The sequence below is a fragment of the Chelmon rostratus genome, chromosome 14 (assembly GCF_017976325.1).
Source record: "Chelmon rostratus isolate fCheRos1 chromosome 14, fCheRos1.pri, whole genome shotgun sequence".
NCBI lineage: Eukaryota > Metazoa > Chordata > Actinopteri > Chaetodontiformes > Chaetodontidae > Chelmon > Chelmon rostratus.
The window spans coordinates 11279997-11298581 of record NC_055671.1 but is presented as its reverse complement, the minus strand read 5'-3'; the positions used below and the strand labels follow the sequence as shown (position 1 = coordinate 11298581).

General features: G+C 40.2%; 2 protein-coding genes across 2 annotated transcripts in view; both read left to right on the top strand.

The window, feature by feature from the left end:
* LOC121617272 (ryanodine receptor 1-like) overlaps positions 1-1369 on the top strand; it is a 46746-nt gene extending 45377 nt beyond the window's left edge. The window contains exon 108 of the mRNA XM_041952402.1: positions 29-1369. Within this exon, the coding sequence (XP_041808336.1) occupies positions 29-124 (96 nt within the window). The 3' untranslated portion in view covers positions 125-1369. The remainder of the gene's footprint in view (positions 1-28) is intronic.
* A 6753-nt stretch (positions 1370-8122) lies between these two features.
* sms (spermine synthase) lies at positions 8123-16326 on the top strand. Its single transcript, XM_041952537.1, has 11 exons — positions 8123-8263; positions 10645-10765; positions 11689-11776; positions 11924-11988; positions 12088-12263; positions 12463-12617; positions 12749-12838; positions 13065-13179; positions 13607-13686; positions 14742-14857; positions 15105-16326. Exons 1-11 carry the CDS (start codon positions 8218-8220, stop codon positions 15133-15135), a joined length of 1083 nt encoding a protein of 360 aa, XP_041808471.1. The 5' UTR covers positions 8123-8217; the 3' UTR covers positions 15136-16326.
* The last annotated feature ends 2259 nt before the right edge of the window (positions 16327-18585 follow it).

The following is an 18585-nucleotide window of genomic DNA, read 5'->3' as shown; positions in this document are numbered from 1 at the left end:
AAGCTTGTTCATACTTCCTCTGTTTTAGGAGTCATACGTGTGGAAGATGTATCAGGAGCGTTGCTGGGACTTCTTCCCTGCTGGAGACTGTTTTAGAAAGCAATATGAGGATCAACTTTCCTAGCCAACAAGTACTTTTACACACACACAGAATGAAAGTGACAACTATTGAACGACTTGTGGTCATCATTCCTGACAAAGCACACCACAAATTGATTTTGTCATGAAAAATGCAGAATGATTTGAATAAAATAATGCAGAATAAAAACGGTTAAGAGCACGAACATCACATGAAACATTGGTAACTTCCAAGCAGAGCAGTTTTCATTACACAAACCCCATCTTTAGCAGATGGCAAGAAACTGCAGCGTCCTCGAAGTGGCTAACAAGAAACTGCCAGTAAAGAAAGACTTTTTATATGCAAGTTTTAAGCGTTGTCATTTATTTAATCATACCGATAAATTGGTTTTAACTAGAAGAGGAGAGCATAAAACCACTGTTTATGTGAGAATGTGATAAAGTGCCTTAGCAGTAGCATCAAGGAACATAGGTTCTGGGAAGCTAGCTTTATGTCTTTATGTGTAATCAGTAGTTTTCTTCTAATTCATTATATATTTCCTTTGTGATTATTGTGTCACTTTTTTTCAGCATATCTATGTGTCTTTGAGTGTTTTTTTCTGTTTAGTTTGCTCCACATACTGTAGCTTATATGTTTGAATTTAAATTATTTTATTTATTGTTTTTCAAGACAGCTTAAAGTCTGTGACGGTGAATAAATTCTGTGTAAGAATAAGCTTCATTGTAATGACGTTGATTTGATCTTGTACTCATGCTGTGTGTATAATGTACGTATACGACCTACTGTGATAAGTGGTGATCAGAAGGTATTTGATTTTAGAGGATTTAACAATTTGTACAGTTTATTTTTTTTCTCTTCAAGTTAAGTATATAACAATAAATGTTTGTGTAACTATCAGCCATTAAATGTGCAGGATTAAACATGACAAAATATAAAATTGCACAGGACATTACTCAACATCGCCTTATGGTCTTTTCGTGGCTGCTGGGGTCAGTGTGATGCTCAAGCTTCCAGGCGTATTTGTAGCGACAAAATCTGGTATTTTAAGCCAAAATGATGCTTTACTAACCCAAACCAGGTGTTTTTTGTGCCCAAACGTAACCAGACCTGCTTTGTCACAGCATAAAATTGAGACTGAAATGGAAAATTGCAACATTTACGTGGTTTGCAGAAACGTACAATGCCGACATTTATTGTGACGACTGAGTTGCAGGCTGCTGTTGATGTATCGTTCATGCTGATGGATTGATTACATTTACTAAGTGAAGTAGATGTGAATTTGTATTTGAATGGGAGGGAATGAGCCAAACAGATTTAGTGAAACTGATACATTTAATTGTGTGTATGTAAAAGTGAACTGTTATTAAAGAGAAATATGTAAAAAACAAACAAAAACAAATAGTTGAATCATGCTGATAAGTCATTTAAAATAGTATCTCTGCATGCACGACAGCAGTTTGTGCGTAACATCTCGTCACAACCCATTTTCATAGCAAGCTGTTGAACTGTGGCCCTGTGGAACATCCCGGCTGAATGCGGATTAAAGCTGAGCATTAAAACTCACATTGAGCTTCATGTGCTTTTCACCCATCCTGTCCTCTAACATTTCTCTCCGAGCCTGTGCGACTGTGACACGTCGGCTGTTAACATGAGCGTCTCCGGGATCCACCATGGGATGCTCAGGATGTATGGTGAGCTGATCCTCTTCTTCCCTGATCAAAGATGATTACCTCTCTTATATCTAGCTATAGGATAGCTGTGCAGCTCTCAGTAGATTTTATGGTAATTTCCAAATTTGCTGTCTGCTAACTTTATAAATGGTGATCATGTTTATATTGTTTTGTTTTTATTTGTAGAATTTAAATTAGAATCTGCATCACGGAGGTGTGATGATGTTGTTCAGCAGGATGATGAATGTAGTTTGTGTCTCAGTGTTTGCCCAAACTCATGAGCTTTGCCCCAAAATGACAACATGTCATGATGTTGTTAATAGTCAGCAATGCTCTCTGGACTGGATTTTCTCCTCTAAAAAAAACGGAATGATATTTTCTGTAAATAAATAAACATTTTTTACTTAATAGCCACAGCTGTGTGGCAAACCCTGATTAAAAACAATCAAGCTATAGCTGAAAATACACTCACAAAAAAGACAACTAAATTTTTGGTGTTCGGTCTTTTTCAACCATTGCTCGTCAGTGTAATCCTGTTACGTGCTTTAATAAAAAGTGTGTCCATGTGTTTTTTATTGTATGTATATAGGATGAGTAGAACCAGATGTGGACACTGGTAAACATAGTCTGATTGGTTGAGCCCAACATCCACAGCCCCCCTGATCCTCCAACCGTCTGACTGCCTCTAATCTGTGGGGATGATAGAATGAGTGTTTTCGCTTTAATCCAGCTCCACACTGCTCCCACTGCAATCATGATCACTGTGACCATGCATAATATTGTAAATAAGCCTTTGGTATTTGGTTGTGATTAGAAATGTTTCTCACGGCATCATTTTTCCAACAAAATTTTATTTTTTTTTTCCCCAACCTGCTTCTCTTATCCAGGTGGATTTATTTTCAAACAGTGGAAGAAGAGGTTTCTGCTCCTAACAGCTGAGGGCACGCTCTTAGTGTGCCATGATGCATCGTCTCCCCCTGACCAGCTGGTGCTGTTGCAGAGCAATTGTGAGGCTATTGTGGAAGGCAAGGAGATCCTTGACCTGCCAAAGTTACCCTCTGGTGGATGCAGGGATTGCTGCTTTGCTCTCATCCTCCCGCAGAATAAATACCTGCTGCTGCTGGCGGAAACCCCTGCAGACTGCAGGTCACTATGCTTGTTTTACTAATTTCTTGGCCCTGTTCCACTAAAATGATATCCTGCACACATTATTCAACTGAGTAACTGCATTTCCAACCAGTTACTCAGGGGAATGGTTCCAGTGTTTTATTTTAATTTGGGAAATGCTGGTTTTCACATTTTTGCAAAGAGTTAAATGAGAATGTTTATACCACTCACATATCTGGAGGACTGGAAACAAGGGGAAACATCTCAGCCTGGCTGCAAGGAAGTGAGAAAACAACAACAACCCCCATAAAACCGCAACTTGTAGTTTTTACTTTTATAACATGTTAATAAGTGAGCTGGTAGGTGTTTTTTTTTATCTTTTCACAGAGCAAGGCTAGCTGGTTCCCCGTTTCCTGTCTTAATGCTAAGCTAAGCTAACTAGTTGTAGCTTCATTAGCAGATGGCTATGACAGTAGTATTTATCTTCTCATCTAACTTAGCACAAAAGCTAAAGAAGTGCATTTCACAAATTGTTGAACTGCTCTTCAGATTTTTGCTGTCATTGCTCATAACCACATAAAGCCCATCCCGCTCCTTTATTTACATATTTGTTATATTCTCATTTTTAACTGCCTACATATTCACCTTTCCTGCTCACCTTTCCTCACATGTCACTCTTACAACAATAGCTTGTATTGTGTAGCAGCAAGTGTGTTCAATGTCAATATCACTTTCAATTCTTTATTGCCATTTTAAAATAGTTAATTTGGTTTGTTGAGCTCAGGCGAGACCAGAACAACAAGATCAACAACATACCATCACTTGAGCACATAAATGTATTTTAAGTTATAATGATACATGATTGAAACCACACTGCCATGGGGAGACATTCACTGCCACACCCAGCTATGGTGTATAACACTGTATACATACCATTTCAGTGTGTCACGGGGGATGAAACCTCATTTCTTTAAGCTGTGTCTTAAGATGTAGAGATCACCTACCAATGTGGCATCATCTGCAAACTTAAGCATCTTGTGTTTAAGTTTGCAGATGTCAGTTTGTGTAAAGTGAGACAGTGGAGACAAAACACACCCTTGTGAGGCACCAGTGTTAATAATCAGAGACTTGGAGAGCCTGTTGTTAACGATGACCACCTGCAAGAAGACTGACTGAAGCCACAAATACTCCATTTTCCACTCCTGCAACCTACACAGTTATTTCACTGGCATGCACTTTTTAACTGATGTATTGATGGATGTGTGATTTCTATGGACGTAATAACTGAATCATTTTTATCACTTTTTAGTCAATGGCTGAATATGCTGAAAAAAGTGAAAAAGGTGAGTTAATAAGACACATTTATGAAGGTCATTGTTTTGGAAAATGTGTACATACATAACACATAAGTACATAAGTCTCCAGCCATGCTAACGGCTCTATGAGGCTGAGCTTTGCTTTGAGCTAAATGCTAACATCAGCATTACAACGTGCGTACAGTGACAATGCTAACATGCTGATGTTAAGCAGGTGTAATATTTACCATGTTCACCGTAGTTTAGCGTGCTAGCATGCTAACCTGCTAATTAGCACAACACAAAATACAGCAATTTGGTTGACGTATTTGGTCAAACCAAATTGATTGGATTTTGCTACATGAAACGACGACCCATATTTTTCCTTAACAGAGTTCTCCTTTTATTCCCCGCAGAGTCTCTCATCACCTCTCAGTCCTTGTAAGCGACATCACGCGCCACCGCCTCACATTACTCTCAGAGATCTGGTGCCTGAGCAAATCCTGGACAAAGATCCACCAACTCCCCCGGTCTGCGACGCAGAGGTACCCTCCCCAGGGCCTATGACTTGTGCTTCCCCGAGGGAGAAAGGTAAGTTTAGAAGGGCGAGTGCTCTTTTGGAATATTTTCTTGTCAATAATCGGGTTGGTGTGAGCCACACGTGGTTTTTGTTTGACTGCATGTATGTTTTCTTCAAACTGCTCACAGGTAGGAATTCTCCCCGTTCAAAGTATTACAAAGGAGGTGCACATTCAGCCGGGTGTCTGCGTCATGGCACTATCAGTAACGCCCAGGCGGTGAGGGCAGTTTATCTGCTGATGGGAGGGGCTGCTGCCTCCTCTGCTATGGGTTATCTCGGTACATGCTCTCTGTCTAATCTGGAAGCCAAAGCTCCTGACCTGCCAATCAACACGGATTTCTCTGGCATGGGGCCAGCGGGAGCGTACCACACCGGTGGCCCCGCGCTCGACTCGCCCCACTACAACAGCTTTGACTTTGAAGTGGCAGACTCTGATTTTGATGCTTTTGACTGTGGTGGATTTACTTTTTAACAGTTTGCTACAGGGGGGCTACATGTGTATATGGTCAGCTTGAGTGACGCTGAAAACTCACTTGATATTCCGTCGTGGTTTGTCAAAATGGCAGAACTACGTGAAGGCCTCCAATTCGGGATGCTTTTTAGGAAAAAAAAAATGTTGCTATGAAGTAACTGCAGTAACTGATTTTTTTGGCCATGGGGGCAGCAAAAACAAGTTTGAAAACAACACTTTACTGGTTTGTTAGCAAACCGTTGCCTATTTACACATGCCGCAGTTACAGAGCAACATTATCATTCCTTTGGAGTCATATTTATGGCCTCCTGGCAAATATAAGTCTGTATTTACTCTCTTTTAGCTCTGTTTTTGGTCTCCACCAAGTCTTGAGCGAAATATCTGGCTCTTTAGCTGCTGAATGCTCCACTATGTTCGCTAGCTAGTCGCTAACTTTGTCTCTCTGCCGTTTGGTGCTGGGCAGGTAGTGCAATAAACACATTACTCTGTTACTCCAGCTAAACTTCCTGCATCATATTTCACTGGCTCACCTTTACACGCTCTCCCCACCAATGCATCCCCCGGCGTTGTCTTAGCACAGCTTGGTTCTGTCTGAACCCCTGCAAAAGGTGTGACGTACATGTTTTTTTTTCTCACTATTTTGTGACAATCGATTACATTCGACACCACAGTGTGATCATGACTGTAACTTTCTAGTAACAAATTAAAGTGAAAAGTTACCATGTGATTTTGAATTCTTTAGTACGTACTGTACCACCTGTGTTGTGATATGGACACTATTGCAAAAATACTTTTGTGGACATGCCTACCCCTTGTATTTGCATTAATTGTCATGAGATTGTGAGAATTTGTGATAATGGACATGCTCTGTATGTGTTTTAAATGTGATACAAGTCATGAATGAACCATATCTGTGAGTAACCATGCCATAGATACTAATGGTGCACACTTGTGTGCCATTTATGCTAATTTCATAAGCTTGGATTGATTCAAATAGATCTGCATCAGATTTTTCATTAAGTTGCAGTCAGAACCTCTGGCTGTGGATAAATCAACCTACTACAGGGTTCTTCTGAATCTCAGCATCATCCACTTTTGTGCATGTACTGTGTTTCTTTCAAATACCCAGCTGTTAGTGAGCTTTATATCTATGTTAGGTTAAAAGCAAATATATGTCATGTCTATTTGGGCCCATTTCACTTATGTGAATAAAACTGACATGTGGAATTTTGTCAATTGTATTTGCTTTTCTTCATGCTTTTTTATATATTTGTACAAACATAGATCAGTTAATTTCCTGCTTTGACTTAAATGAGGTTAGGTAGTAAATGCAATCTTAATAAGAGGCTGAAATTATGGTTTACCACACAGCTACATATCTGCATGAGTATGTATGAGTGAGCAGATACCCATAAGAATACTGTGCTGCTTACACACTCAGTTCCACAGAGTCTAATTAATGTAGACTAATTTCAGTTTTCCTCCTGTGGTCCACATGCAATAGAAAATCTATAATGTTGCAGCACAGTTAGTACATGGCATGTTTTACTTCTGCTCTCTCTCACCACTCACCCCTCCCTGTCCCTCTTGGCTCAGGTGTGTCCACATTATTTCCATATTTAGAAAACCTGTTGGTGAGAAAGTAACTCAGATGCAATACTCCCTCCATTCTGGGTACAATGTGCCTTTACACATGTATTCTACCATACGATATGGTGCATGTGTGACTGCTGCAGGCTCTGTCGCTGCTGTGTGCTACAAAGAAAAATCTGAAGCAACTTTATGAACAGAGATACCGCCCACCAAATTGCGCACCTAAGTCTTCCACAAACCTGGAAACACCTGCATGCAGTTCATTGGCAGGGGAATAGGGAAGTTTTGTGAGATATGTATTGCCTAACAGCTCCTTATGACACACCTGCAATTAGTTGTGATCAACCACACAATAAAACCAATCAATTAAGCTCTCATATTGGGCTAGTGACGGGAGCTGTAAATGTGTTATAATAGTCCTTAATTGTGACAGTGAGGCATCCTCCTAAAAAGTCAGATTTTCATAATTTTCAGTGTAACTTTATTTCAGACTCACAGGGTCATAACAGTACAGAAACAATGAATGCAGTATGAGGACAACAACGCAGGGATAGAATCATTCAGCTCACAAGTCAGCAGTGATTAAAACACATAGACATACAGTACAGGCATCTGTTCCAGTGTTTCCAAAAACATGAGGAGTGTGACTGTGTGTAAGTTCAGTTAAGGCCATTATGATTGCATTTTCTTTAAATCAGTTAATGGACATAAAATTCCTCTGCACGGCGTGGAAGGCATGCTTCCTTATGGCTTCCTTCAGTGCATTTACACACAAAAATAAACTGTATGTAGTTATGATGTGTTCTTGAAGCCTATCCAAGAGAATTCATTTTAATGCTCTGTTAGGTACTGTAAAGTATGCAATACTTTGGGAAAGTTACAAATACTGGCAATTTTAAATCGAAGTGTTGTTTCTGCAGATTCATAAAAACAAAGAAACAAAATATCCAGTCGTTTTTACATTTCTGGTGCTGTTGCTGTACATTTTTTTTCTCCCTGGTTTCGGATCTAATTTTTCCAGTTCAAGTTGAACAGTGAAAAAAACCCAATACAGATTCTCATTTTCAAAATCATTTTTAACACTCTTACTAAAGAAATACAAACAATGTGGGAAATGGTGTCTCATTCTAAACAGCTGATTAAATAAGTCACTGTAAGACCTTGAATGTAAATGTTTATAAAAGAGAAATAAGTTTATTTCTTCTTTCTATTGCACCGTTCCGCGGGGGGGCGATTTCTCTCTCGCCTCGCATGTTACTCTCTGCTCTGTCACCGTGTCTCCCTTGACACCGCAGTAGCCACGCCTGGTTGAGTGTAGTGGGTAGTGGTAGCAGCAGTGGTAGCAGGGCCCTCCCTCTGTCTCTGCACATAAATACTCGCAGCCTGCCTATTCCAGGCATGGATGACGGTTGCACTCAGACATGGCACTGCGACATTATACTCTCGACTTCAACCTCTCTACGGCAGGTAAGTCGAGTGCGATGGGCGGCTGAACGCACTCCAGTGCAGTCAGGTTACACTCACTGCATCAGGGCTGCATGCTAGCTAGCAGGCTAGCCTGCTACTATCAACCTGCTAGTCTGTCACTGCCCTTCAAAACAGTAACGCTTTATTGATTTGGATTAAACATGGCTGATAGTGGCGCACACAGAGATGTATTTAACAAGCTAGGGTTCAAAACTGAAAGCTATTGTAGCTGAAATGTGTGATTTTAATGTCATGTGCGTTGTTAGACGTTACACTTTTTTTTTAAACTCTATTCAGTCCCATTGCACAGGATAGCGGCTCAGTACCGCTCTGGCTAACAATGTGAATAAAGTATGTTCAATGCAGCGAGGTCGCACAGGAAGTGGCGCAAATTCGGCCATTTTTGTAGTTTTATGAGTTGAACTCTAATACGTAAAGGCAGTGGTGGAAGAAGTATTCATATTTCCTTTACTGATATAAAAGTAAAAGAATGTATAAGTATTATTACGTACCTATATAGTGTTTAAATATATTTAAATCTGTGTGTATATATATGTGTATATATATGACTCACACACGTGTGTATGTTATGCATACACTATACATATATATACACATTATGTATACATAATGTATGTATGTATATTAATATGTATGTATATTAATATGTGTATTTATGTATATACATTGTTATACCAACGTATGTTATTTTAGATTCTTCCAAACAGCAACGTTTTGTCTTGATGCCGGCTTTGCACATTGTTGAGGTATTTGCCTGGACTGGTTGTCAGTTGACAGGCGTGCCTTGTCAACAGTTAATTACTGGAATTTCTTGCCTTCCTCATGTACTTAACTTGCCCTATTTGACCCCTGTAGTAATCCATAGTATGACAAGAACCGCTCAGTGAAGTAAAGAGTCAAGACTAAGCAGGACTTTATTTGTCCCCAGAGGGGCAACCAGACTTCTCTGTTGAGCAGCTGTGATACTGCTGCAGTCTTTGATCACCTTTGTTAATGCATTTTTCACTTTAAGATTCAGAGGAATATACAAACAGATAAAAGAGAATGTAAAAAAAGGCTGGCTTTTTTTACACAGGATTTTGGTGTTAATCAAAGCTCATCTTCTTATAAATTCCAGTGTTCAAATCCTGACCATCAGTTTTAGTGTTGGCGGGGTTGGAGTGATGATGTCTAAAGTCAATACACATGTCCTTGGTTTTCAAGTGACCAGCCTCAGAAGTCTCAGTTAACAGCACCTCAGATTAGAGCCCACATAAATGCTTCACAGAGGTCAAGTAGCCGACACATCTCAACATCAGCTGTTCAGAGGAGACTGCATGAAACAGGCCTTCATGGTCAAACTGCTGCAAAGAAACCACCACTGAAAGAGCGAACAAGAAGAAAAGTATTGCTTGGGCCAAGTCAGGTACATTAGACAGGTGGAAATCTGTACTTTGGTCTGATGAGTCCAAATTTGAGATGCTTTGGTTCAAACTGCTGCGTCGTCGTGAGACACAGAGAAGGTGAGCGGATGCTCTCTGCATGTGTGGTTCCCACCGTGAAGCATGGAGGAGGAGGTGTCATGGTGCGGGGCCGCCTTGCCGGTGACATTGTTGCTGATTTATTCAAAATTCAAGGCACGCTTAACCAACTAAACCCTTTCAGGTGATACCTCTTGAAGCTGTTAGAGAGAATGCAAACACTGTGAAGAATCTTAAAATATAAAGCATACTTTGCTTTTTGCATTGCTTTCACACTTTTTTGCTTGCTGCATAATTCCATATGTGTTCTCACTCTCGCTCTGTCTAATAGATAGACAGGATACTTTGTTATACTGTTACTATTACATTACTGTACATAAGTACAGTTCTGAGGTATTTGAGTGTTACCATGTATTGCTACTCTGTACTTACACTCTATTACATGTTGGACGGTACTTTTTACTGCAAGACGTTTATTTGACACGTAAAATTATCGGTTCAATTGTAAGTGAGAATATCATAATGAATGTGTAAAATACAGTGCTTTGTTTTACAGTCCAGTAAACTACCCCACTATAAATACAACATTAAAATGCTGCTTACTCATAAATCCATGTGTCATGATGTATTGATAATCCAGTAGTATAAACTGTAGTGATATGACACCAGTACTTGATAGTACTTGATACAGGATATGATTAAATCCTTCAGCATAATTTGTTAATAATACTCCTGTACGTTGACTTAAGCAGTACTTCGAATGGATGTTTACTTGTAATAGAGTATTTTTACTACTGTTACTACTTTTATGTGAGTAAAGGATCAGAGCACTTCTCTCACCAGTGATGCAGAGAAAGTGTAAAGGGAGCAGATAATCATCTCCTGTCTTTCTGTCCTCAGTTGACTCTGCCACAACAGTCCCTGGTCTGCTGTCCATATTTCATGAGCAGGAAATGACAGAGACTGTCCATGACACAAATGAGCATGGATACCTTGCTACTCTCGTAGGCAAGAATGGCCGGTAAGAACAACATTTTTGTACTTTTTGTCAGACAAAAGCTGGGTGTCGTCTGCGCTCTTAATTGCGTTATTTGTCTCAAATATTGCAAAGGCATGAACATTACATTTTAATGCTGCCACATGGAATGTGGATGTTTTGTTGGCTTTTAGTCAGCTTACCCTCTGGAAAAGAATGTTATCCACTAAAATCATTTGGGTTTGTTTATTTCCATGTGAGGATGTTAAGTAAGACTCCATAGAGCATCTTTTGTTGTGTAGTGTAGGCAAAATAAACATGTTTTGTTTTTGTTGTTTTGCAAGTGAGCGAGCACAGCAACCCAATCCAGAATGGAGCTGTTTCCCAAAGCCAGAATGGAGATAACCTGGCTGGGCTAGTTCAGATCTGGTTTAATTAGTTGAGATAAGTCCATTTTCATCACTTGACTTAATATAAGAAGAAATCCTGCATAAGTGACAAGAATTCATTAAGAAGACTGAGACGGCTGTCGTGCTCCCAACGAGCACACATTAATGCATATCATATGACACGCATGCCGACTTTGACCCATGCAGAGGTCAGTAAGTGCATTTACTGGAGTATTTGCCTTGTTAGTGGTCAGTATTTCAGTGACTGTTTTCTGTCAGCCCTGCTGAACGAGTTTGGGCTGGTCTGACATGACTAAAGCTACCTGTTTTTTTTGGAAGGAAATAAACCTCCACAGAAACAAGTCAGCGATGTTATTTGGCCTTATGTGAGTGTCATTAAGCCTGTTAAGTATATAGTGCGCACACTGGTGCTCAGCAGGGAGGTGGATTATGCTACAGGAGGGGTGCAGTGGACGTATTGAAGCTTTCCACTTTCTTAGTTTTTTTGGGTGCAGAATCAATCAATAAAATGTTCCACTCACTTTACTGCTTTGCTCTCTTTCTCGCTTCGTTTCTCAGGCTTGCTGTTCTGCGTGTGCACTCCCAGGGGTTGGTCACCATTGATCTGCAGTGTTACGAAGAGGATAACATTGCACAACTAGACAATGTAGGTGATTTAAAAACACAATACGTTACGCTGCTGCATTTTTCATTGCCTGTGTTTTGGCCGCCTATCTAGCACTATAAAATATCCTACTAGTTGATGAAAACGTTCTGCTGTTATGGTATTTCTGACTCAGTTGTTCCTCCACAGCTTTTAAATGCACTGGAAAAGGAGCTAAAGGTTCTCTTAAATGGCAATATTACAAGGATTAAAAGGTAAGTATCTGGAGGCTCACGTCGCAGAAAGGTGATCGCCGTGTTTCATGCGTGTTGCAGTAAATGTAATGAACTGTGTCGTTCACCTTTTACCCCAAGGCTCCCCGCCCTTGTACGAGGAGCAAAAATTGACCGATACTGGCCCACAGCTGATGGCAGACTGATTGAATATGACATTGACCGGGTGGTGTACGAAGAAGATTCTGCATACCAAAACATAAAAATATTGCACTCACAGCAGTTTGGAAATATCCTCGTGCTCAATGGAGACATTAGTAAGTGTATTCAACACTGCAGTACGTGGCATGTTTGTCAGTTTAATGTTTTTTTTCATTTGCACTGTGACAAGTGTGTTAATGTAACCACGCTGTAATGTAACATGCCAGATGACACTTGAATTCAATGGTGATTATTGTTAGTTTGCATTATTGACGCAGATTGATCAATGATTTTAGTGATTTGTTTAACTTGCAGACCTGGCTGAGAGCGATTTGGCGTACACCCAAGCCATCATAGGTAGCGGCAAAGAGAATTATGCTGGAAAAGAGGTGCTGATATTAGGAGGAGGTGATGGAGGCATCCTTGCCGAGGTGGTCAAACAAAAGCCAAAGATGATCACCATGTTGGAGATATCCTTTATGGGTTCGGAGCCTTTTCTGTTCTGTGCTGTGACTTTGTTTTTTTTTCTCTCTCAGCGTTTTACTAATGCGTGTAATTGTACACCTGCACCTGATCGATTATTCCTTAACAGCGTGTGCACATTGACCAGAAGGTGATAGACGGGTGCAAAACGCACATGAGAGAAACCTGCGGCAATATCCTGGACAACCTGAAGGGAGACTGCTACCAAGTGAGTGCTGAACACTTTCTTCCCCTGATGTTTGTGATCCCTCAATAACCGGTTTGTTAAAGCCGGGTATGAACAGGCGGAGTCAGAGGTGCAGTTTTGTTTACATTTAGTGTGTTGTTCTCTTGAAGTTCTTTAAATCCAGCATTGTTTACGTCCATGTTTGCGAGCCAGATGTCAGAAAGCTAAGAGGAGAGTTGAGCGGACTGTCATCATCTCTACATTACAGATACTAGTCGAGGACTGTGTCCCCGTGCTGAAGAAGTACGTCCAGGAAGGAAGGACGTTTGATTACGTAATTAATGACCTCACTGCAATCCCGATATCTACGGAGCCAGAAGAAGGTTTCTGTGTTTTTTATATAATATACTGCATGTGTACCAGGGTGTGTGCAGGTCTTAAAGTGCTTAAAAACAGTCCTTCAAAGTCACTAAATATTCTTACATTTAAATTTTTGAGCTCTTCATTACCACAAACATTTAATCTGATTTCATTCAACCGTCTTTTGAATTCTTTTAGTCAAAATGAGTCAGACTCTTCAATATCTGAATTCTGAACCTAACACTGGCTTTTTACTTTATACTTGCATTTACCTGTCGGCGAAAAGTACATGAACCTAACTCACTCTAATAAGCATATTCCTGCATAAATCCGTCCATTTTGTCTGATACCTGCCTATACCTGTCTATATTGTCTGGGGTGTTGCCTAAATGCAGCACAGACGTGTTACTGCTCAACGTATGTCTGAACCTGTCTAACTGCTTGTTGTAGACTCGACATGGGAGTTCCTGCGTCTCATCTTAGATCTGTCAATAAAAGTCCTGCATCCCTCTGGGAGATACTTCACACAGGTGAGTCTTGTCCTTTTAGGAAATGCTGACGTTGATGTCGTTCTTACATCCAAACAGATGCTGCAATGGTTCAATCTCTGAGATGATCATAGGGCAGACAGAGATGCTTTATAGTTTTTTCTCCCCCACTGCCATTTAATAACTGGTTGACACTGGGTTTTCAGAGTTTCTTGCTTTCATTATTCTTTACATTTCATGTTGAAGATACATTTCATGAATATTGCAAGGAAGGAGTCAAATTACTATTTGATTGGAGGGATTAAATAATTCTTAGATGTAAGCTTGAGTCAGTATCTTTATATTAAAATCAATTTCAGAGAAATCAGCCAACAAAGGGAGAAGTCAGTCATAGTATTGAGTCACCATCAGGTAGAGAGTGTGTCCATTCTCATGGACGTAATATCTGAGGAGTGCCTTGAGGAAATGTATTCAAATTTGACACAAATGTCCACCTGGACTCAAAGATGAACTGATTAAAATTTGTGAATTGTGTAGACACTTTTCTGGCCGTTATTCATCACCATAACTCAGGAACAGAAGGGCAGACTGTGACCATATTTAACATTTGGTCAGACACTGAATTGGTGACACTAATCTTGTGTGTCCACCTTGAAACTATGCAGATTATATAGATCTCCTGTGTGAAGCGTCCACATTTTACAATTTGTAACTTCTTTGCAGCAACATCCATATTTGAAGCATTGTAGTCCACCACAGGCTCATTGCTTCTGCTGATATTGAGCTTCAGGTGATTGTTGCTGCACCGTGTGATGAAGCTCTCTATCAGCCCTCTTTCCTCTTCTGGAAAAATATCCTTGAACTGAAGACAGCAGGTTTCTCACGGGAAATTACTGACTGGAGTCCTACATTTCAATACAGTGATAACTTCAATTTGGCCAGAAAATGTGCTGAATACCTCTTTATTAAATTCCTTTAAAGCCTTCACTACATATATCATACAAGTCTGGACAGACATGGATGTGAATGCAACTTGACTGATTGGTGGAAACAGAGCGGCGAGGCATTAAATCCAGTTTTCTGTCATTGTTCATCAGGGTAACAGCGTGAATCTGACAGAGGCACTGAGTCTGTATGAGGAGCAGCTGGGAAAGCTCTCGTGTCCGGTGGACTTCTCCAAAGAGGTGGTGTGTGTGCCCTCCTACTCTGAGCTGTATCCTTTCCACCAGAGGCTTTTAACATGTTGTAATTGGAGGATAAATAAGCTAAAAAATGTTTTCGGATGGCATTTTTGTTTTCTCACCATGTTGATTACAGTTCGAGCTTTGTGTCAACATAATGATGGGCAAAACTACAAAAAAAGTTGAGATAAACTGAACTGCGATCATTTGTTCATACATTGCACATGTTTGCACGCCATCACATTTTGTTGTGTACGATCCTTAATTGTACTGTGTCAGATGGGTTTTCTACACCATATGGAAGAAGTAGAGACCTCCAGTTCTCTCTGCACGAATTCCCAGCGGCTGGAATGTTAATGCTCCTCCCGTTTCTGCTGTAGCCTTTAGGGTGTGTTCAGACTGAACATGACAGGACAATTAGAGGCAACACAAAGTTTGGATCCACGCATTGTTCTGGTGGCTTTAGAATGGTTAAATTTAAAAAAATGGAGCGAGTCTGGAGGAACAGGACACAAAAACAAAAATAATTGCAGTGTTCTTTCAATATAAAAAGAGTAGTTGATAGTTCTACAGACATTTTTCATGCACATGGCAGTCTACATGGCTGGCATTAGTGCGTTACTGCTGACTGACTACAGCGAGCATTTGCACTGTAATTGGCTGTTTGTGGTTAACAAGCACGGACTTCAAAACACTCCAGCGGTCAAATTGGTGCGAATAAATCAAGATGAAAATTCCCTCTGTGTTCAGTCTGAACACAACTTAAGGGGCACAATGACAGTTTTATTATCCCCTCTCCATTAACCCCTTTCTCCCCGAATCTTCCTTCTCTTTCTTCCAGTTTTAGTTGTGTTCGACCATTGTTTGCTACAACTTATCAGTTGTATTCGTTTGTGTTGATTTGGAATGTCCATTTGCATGTGCTCTGAAGGAACTGTTAGATGTTTCCACAGTGCTTTGAGGCACTGATAATGTGGTGTACCTGCTCTTACAACAGGTGTGTTCTTTAGGTTTTCTTTTCTTTACTTTGAGTTATGAGCTCAAATTGTGTGATAGGGCAATCTGTAGGCTCGGCACAGCTGAACTGAATTGCTTTTAAGCTCTGTTTTTGTTACTGCCTCACAAATGTGATTTGATTCTTTCAGGTTGTATCAAGACAATGTGACCATGTCCAGTGAGACTGAAGCGTTTGAGTCCAAATGTGTTTTAAAAGGGAAACGATTCCACCACTTTAATGCCACCTCTGTGCTTGTGCTGTTTATATGTCTTGTTTTATTAGCACCTTTGGTTTCTCCTGATATATTTTAAGTTTTTTAAGACTGTATTAGGTGCATGTAAAGGACGGTGAATGTAGCTTGCATACACAGTACACAGCACGTTTACACGTGATCAACCCTGTGGGACTGAGTTACATTTATTTATTCAATATGATTTCACCAAATGCTGTTCTGTCCCACTTGAGATCATTTTTGTGACCATCTACAATTAAAGTGTTTTTGGGGGAAAATGTTTTGACTTTTCTTTTATTTCTGTTCAGAAGAAATGGAATTGATGAATAATAATCAAAGACGACCTCGGGGTATTTTAGGAAAGCATGTCTGTACAAGCTGAGAAGGAAAACAATGTAGAAACCGCATTAGCCAGTGATCAAGTTTTGCACAGTTGTGCTATGCGTCACATCTTGTTCTGCAAATGTGCGATTAGACTGAAAGGATGAGCTGATCGGTGCAGCAGGTGATGCACTTCAACTACTGCAAGCCGACTTCAGTGCTTGGCCTGAACTTGCGTGGTCTGATATGAGTTGTGTTGGTGTTGTGGGGGAAGTTAGCCTCTATAATGTTAACATTGTGAAAGGGTCTATTTTAACTGATCATTTTTTCCTAAATCTAACCAAGTCATTTTGTTCCCTAAACTTAACCAAACTGCAACAGGAAACTGAACATGATTTCAGATTTTTGTCCTGAGAAATACTCCAACCATGACAGGTGCTTTACTAAAGCAGTGTGCAGCACAAATCCCAGATTAAACTGTACGTTCTTAATCCATCCAGTGGTTGTTGAGGTTTCAGTCTGAATGTGATCATTTGCAAACCACTGAAACCTCACACTGAATAGAAACTAGCATAAAGAAAAGAAATGATGAAACTGACTAATTTCATGTTTTTTATTTTGATGCCAGCAACACGTTTCAAGAACAGTTTGACAGGGTGGCAACAAAAGGCTGGAAAAGTTGTGAAATGCTGAAAGGAAACAGCTGGTGGAGCATCTCACCGTTACAGTGCCTATCATAAGTATTCACCCCCTTTGATGTTTAACCCTTTTATTGCTTTCTTAAATCAATCATGGTCAATAAAATTTGGCTCTCTCAACACAAAAATTTATTGGAAAAAACTCTTTAATGTCAAAGTGAAAACAGATTTCTATAAAGTAATGTTAATGAAATAAAATTATATAAATAAAAATAATTGTTTGCATAATTATTCACCCCCTTTTTAATTTAATGGTCTAATTCTATAGAGGTCTAGCAAATTGTTGCCAATAGTCTCACAATTAGCGAAATGAAGATCATCTGAGTGGTGTGGGTGTGTTTCAAGTGATTGAGTTGTAAAACACCTGTGTCTGAAGGGTCCAGAGAGTGGTTGATCAGTATTCCTGGCTAACATTACACCATGAAGACAGAAGAACACTCTAAGCAACTCAGGGAAAGGGTTATTGAGAAGTACAATTCAGGGGATGGTTACAAAAAAAATTTCAAGGCACTGAACATCCCCCGGAGTTCAGTGAAGTCAATTATCAAGAAATGGAAGGAATATGGCACTTGTGTGAATCTGCCTAGATCAGGCTGCCCTCGTAAACTGAGTGACCGTGCAAGTAGGAGACTAGTGAGTGAAGCCACCAAGACCCCTACAACTACTCTGAAGGAGTTACAAGCTTCAGCTGCTGAGATGGGCGAGACTGTGCATGTAGCAACTGCTGCCTGGGTTTTTCACCAGTCAAAGCTTTATGGGAAAGTGGCATTGAGAAAGCCACTGTTGAAGAAAAGTCATATTAGATCTCGACTAGAGTTTGCCAAAAAGCACGTGGAGGACTCCATGGTCAAGTGGAAGAAGATTTTTTGGTCTGATGAGACCAAAAATGAGCTTTTTGGCCATCGGACAAGACGTCATGTTTGGCGGAAACCAAACACTGCACATCACCAAAAACACACCATCCCCACTGTGAAGCATGGTGGTGGCAGCATCATGCTGTGGGGATGTTTCTCAGCAACTGGACCTGGAAGGCTTGTAAAGATAGAGGGCAGAATGAATGCTGCAAAATACACTGAAATCCTGGGGGACAATCTTTTTCAGTCTGCAAGAGAACTACGACTTGGGAGACGATTTATTTTCGAGCAAGACAATGATCCGAAACATACTGCAAAAGCAACACAGGAATGGTTAAAAAAGAACCAGGTAAATGTTCTGGAGTGGCCGAGTCAAAGCCCAGACCTCAATCCTATAGAGAATTTGTGGCTGGACTTGAAAATGGCTGTTCATGCCCGATCGCCACACAACCTGACAGAGCTTGAGCAGTTTTGCAAAGAAGAATGGAGCAAAATTGCAGTGGGCAGATGTGCAAGATTGATTGAAACCTATCCACAGACTCACTGCTGTGATTGCAGCCAAAGGTGCATCTACTAAATACAGACTTAAGGGGGGTGAATAATTATGCAAACTATTATTTTCATTTATATAATTTTCTTTTATTAACGTTACTTTATA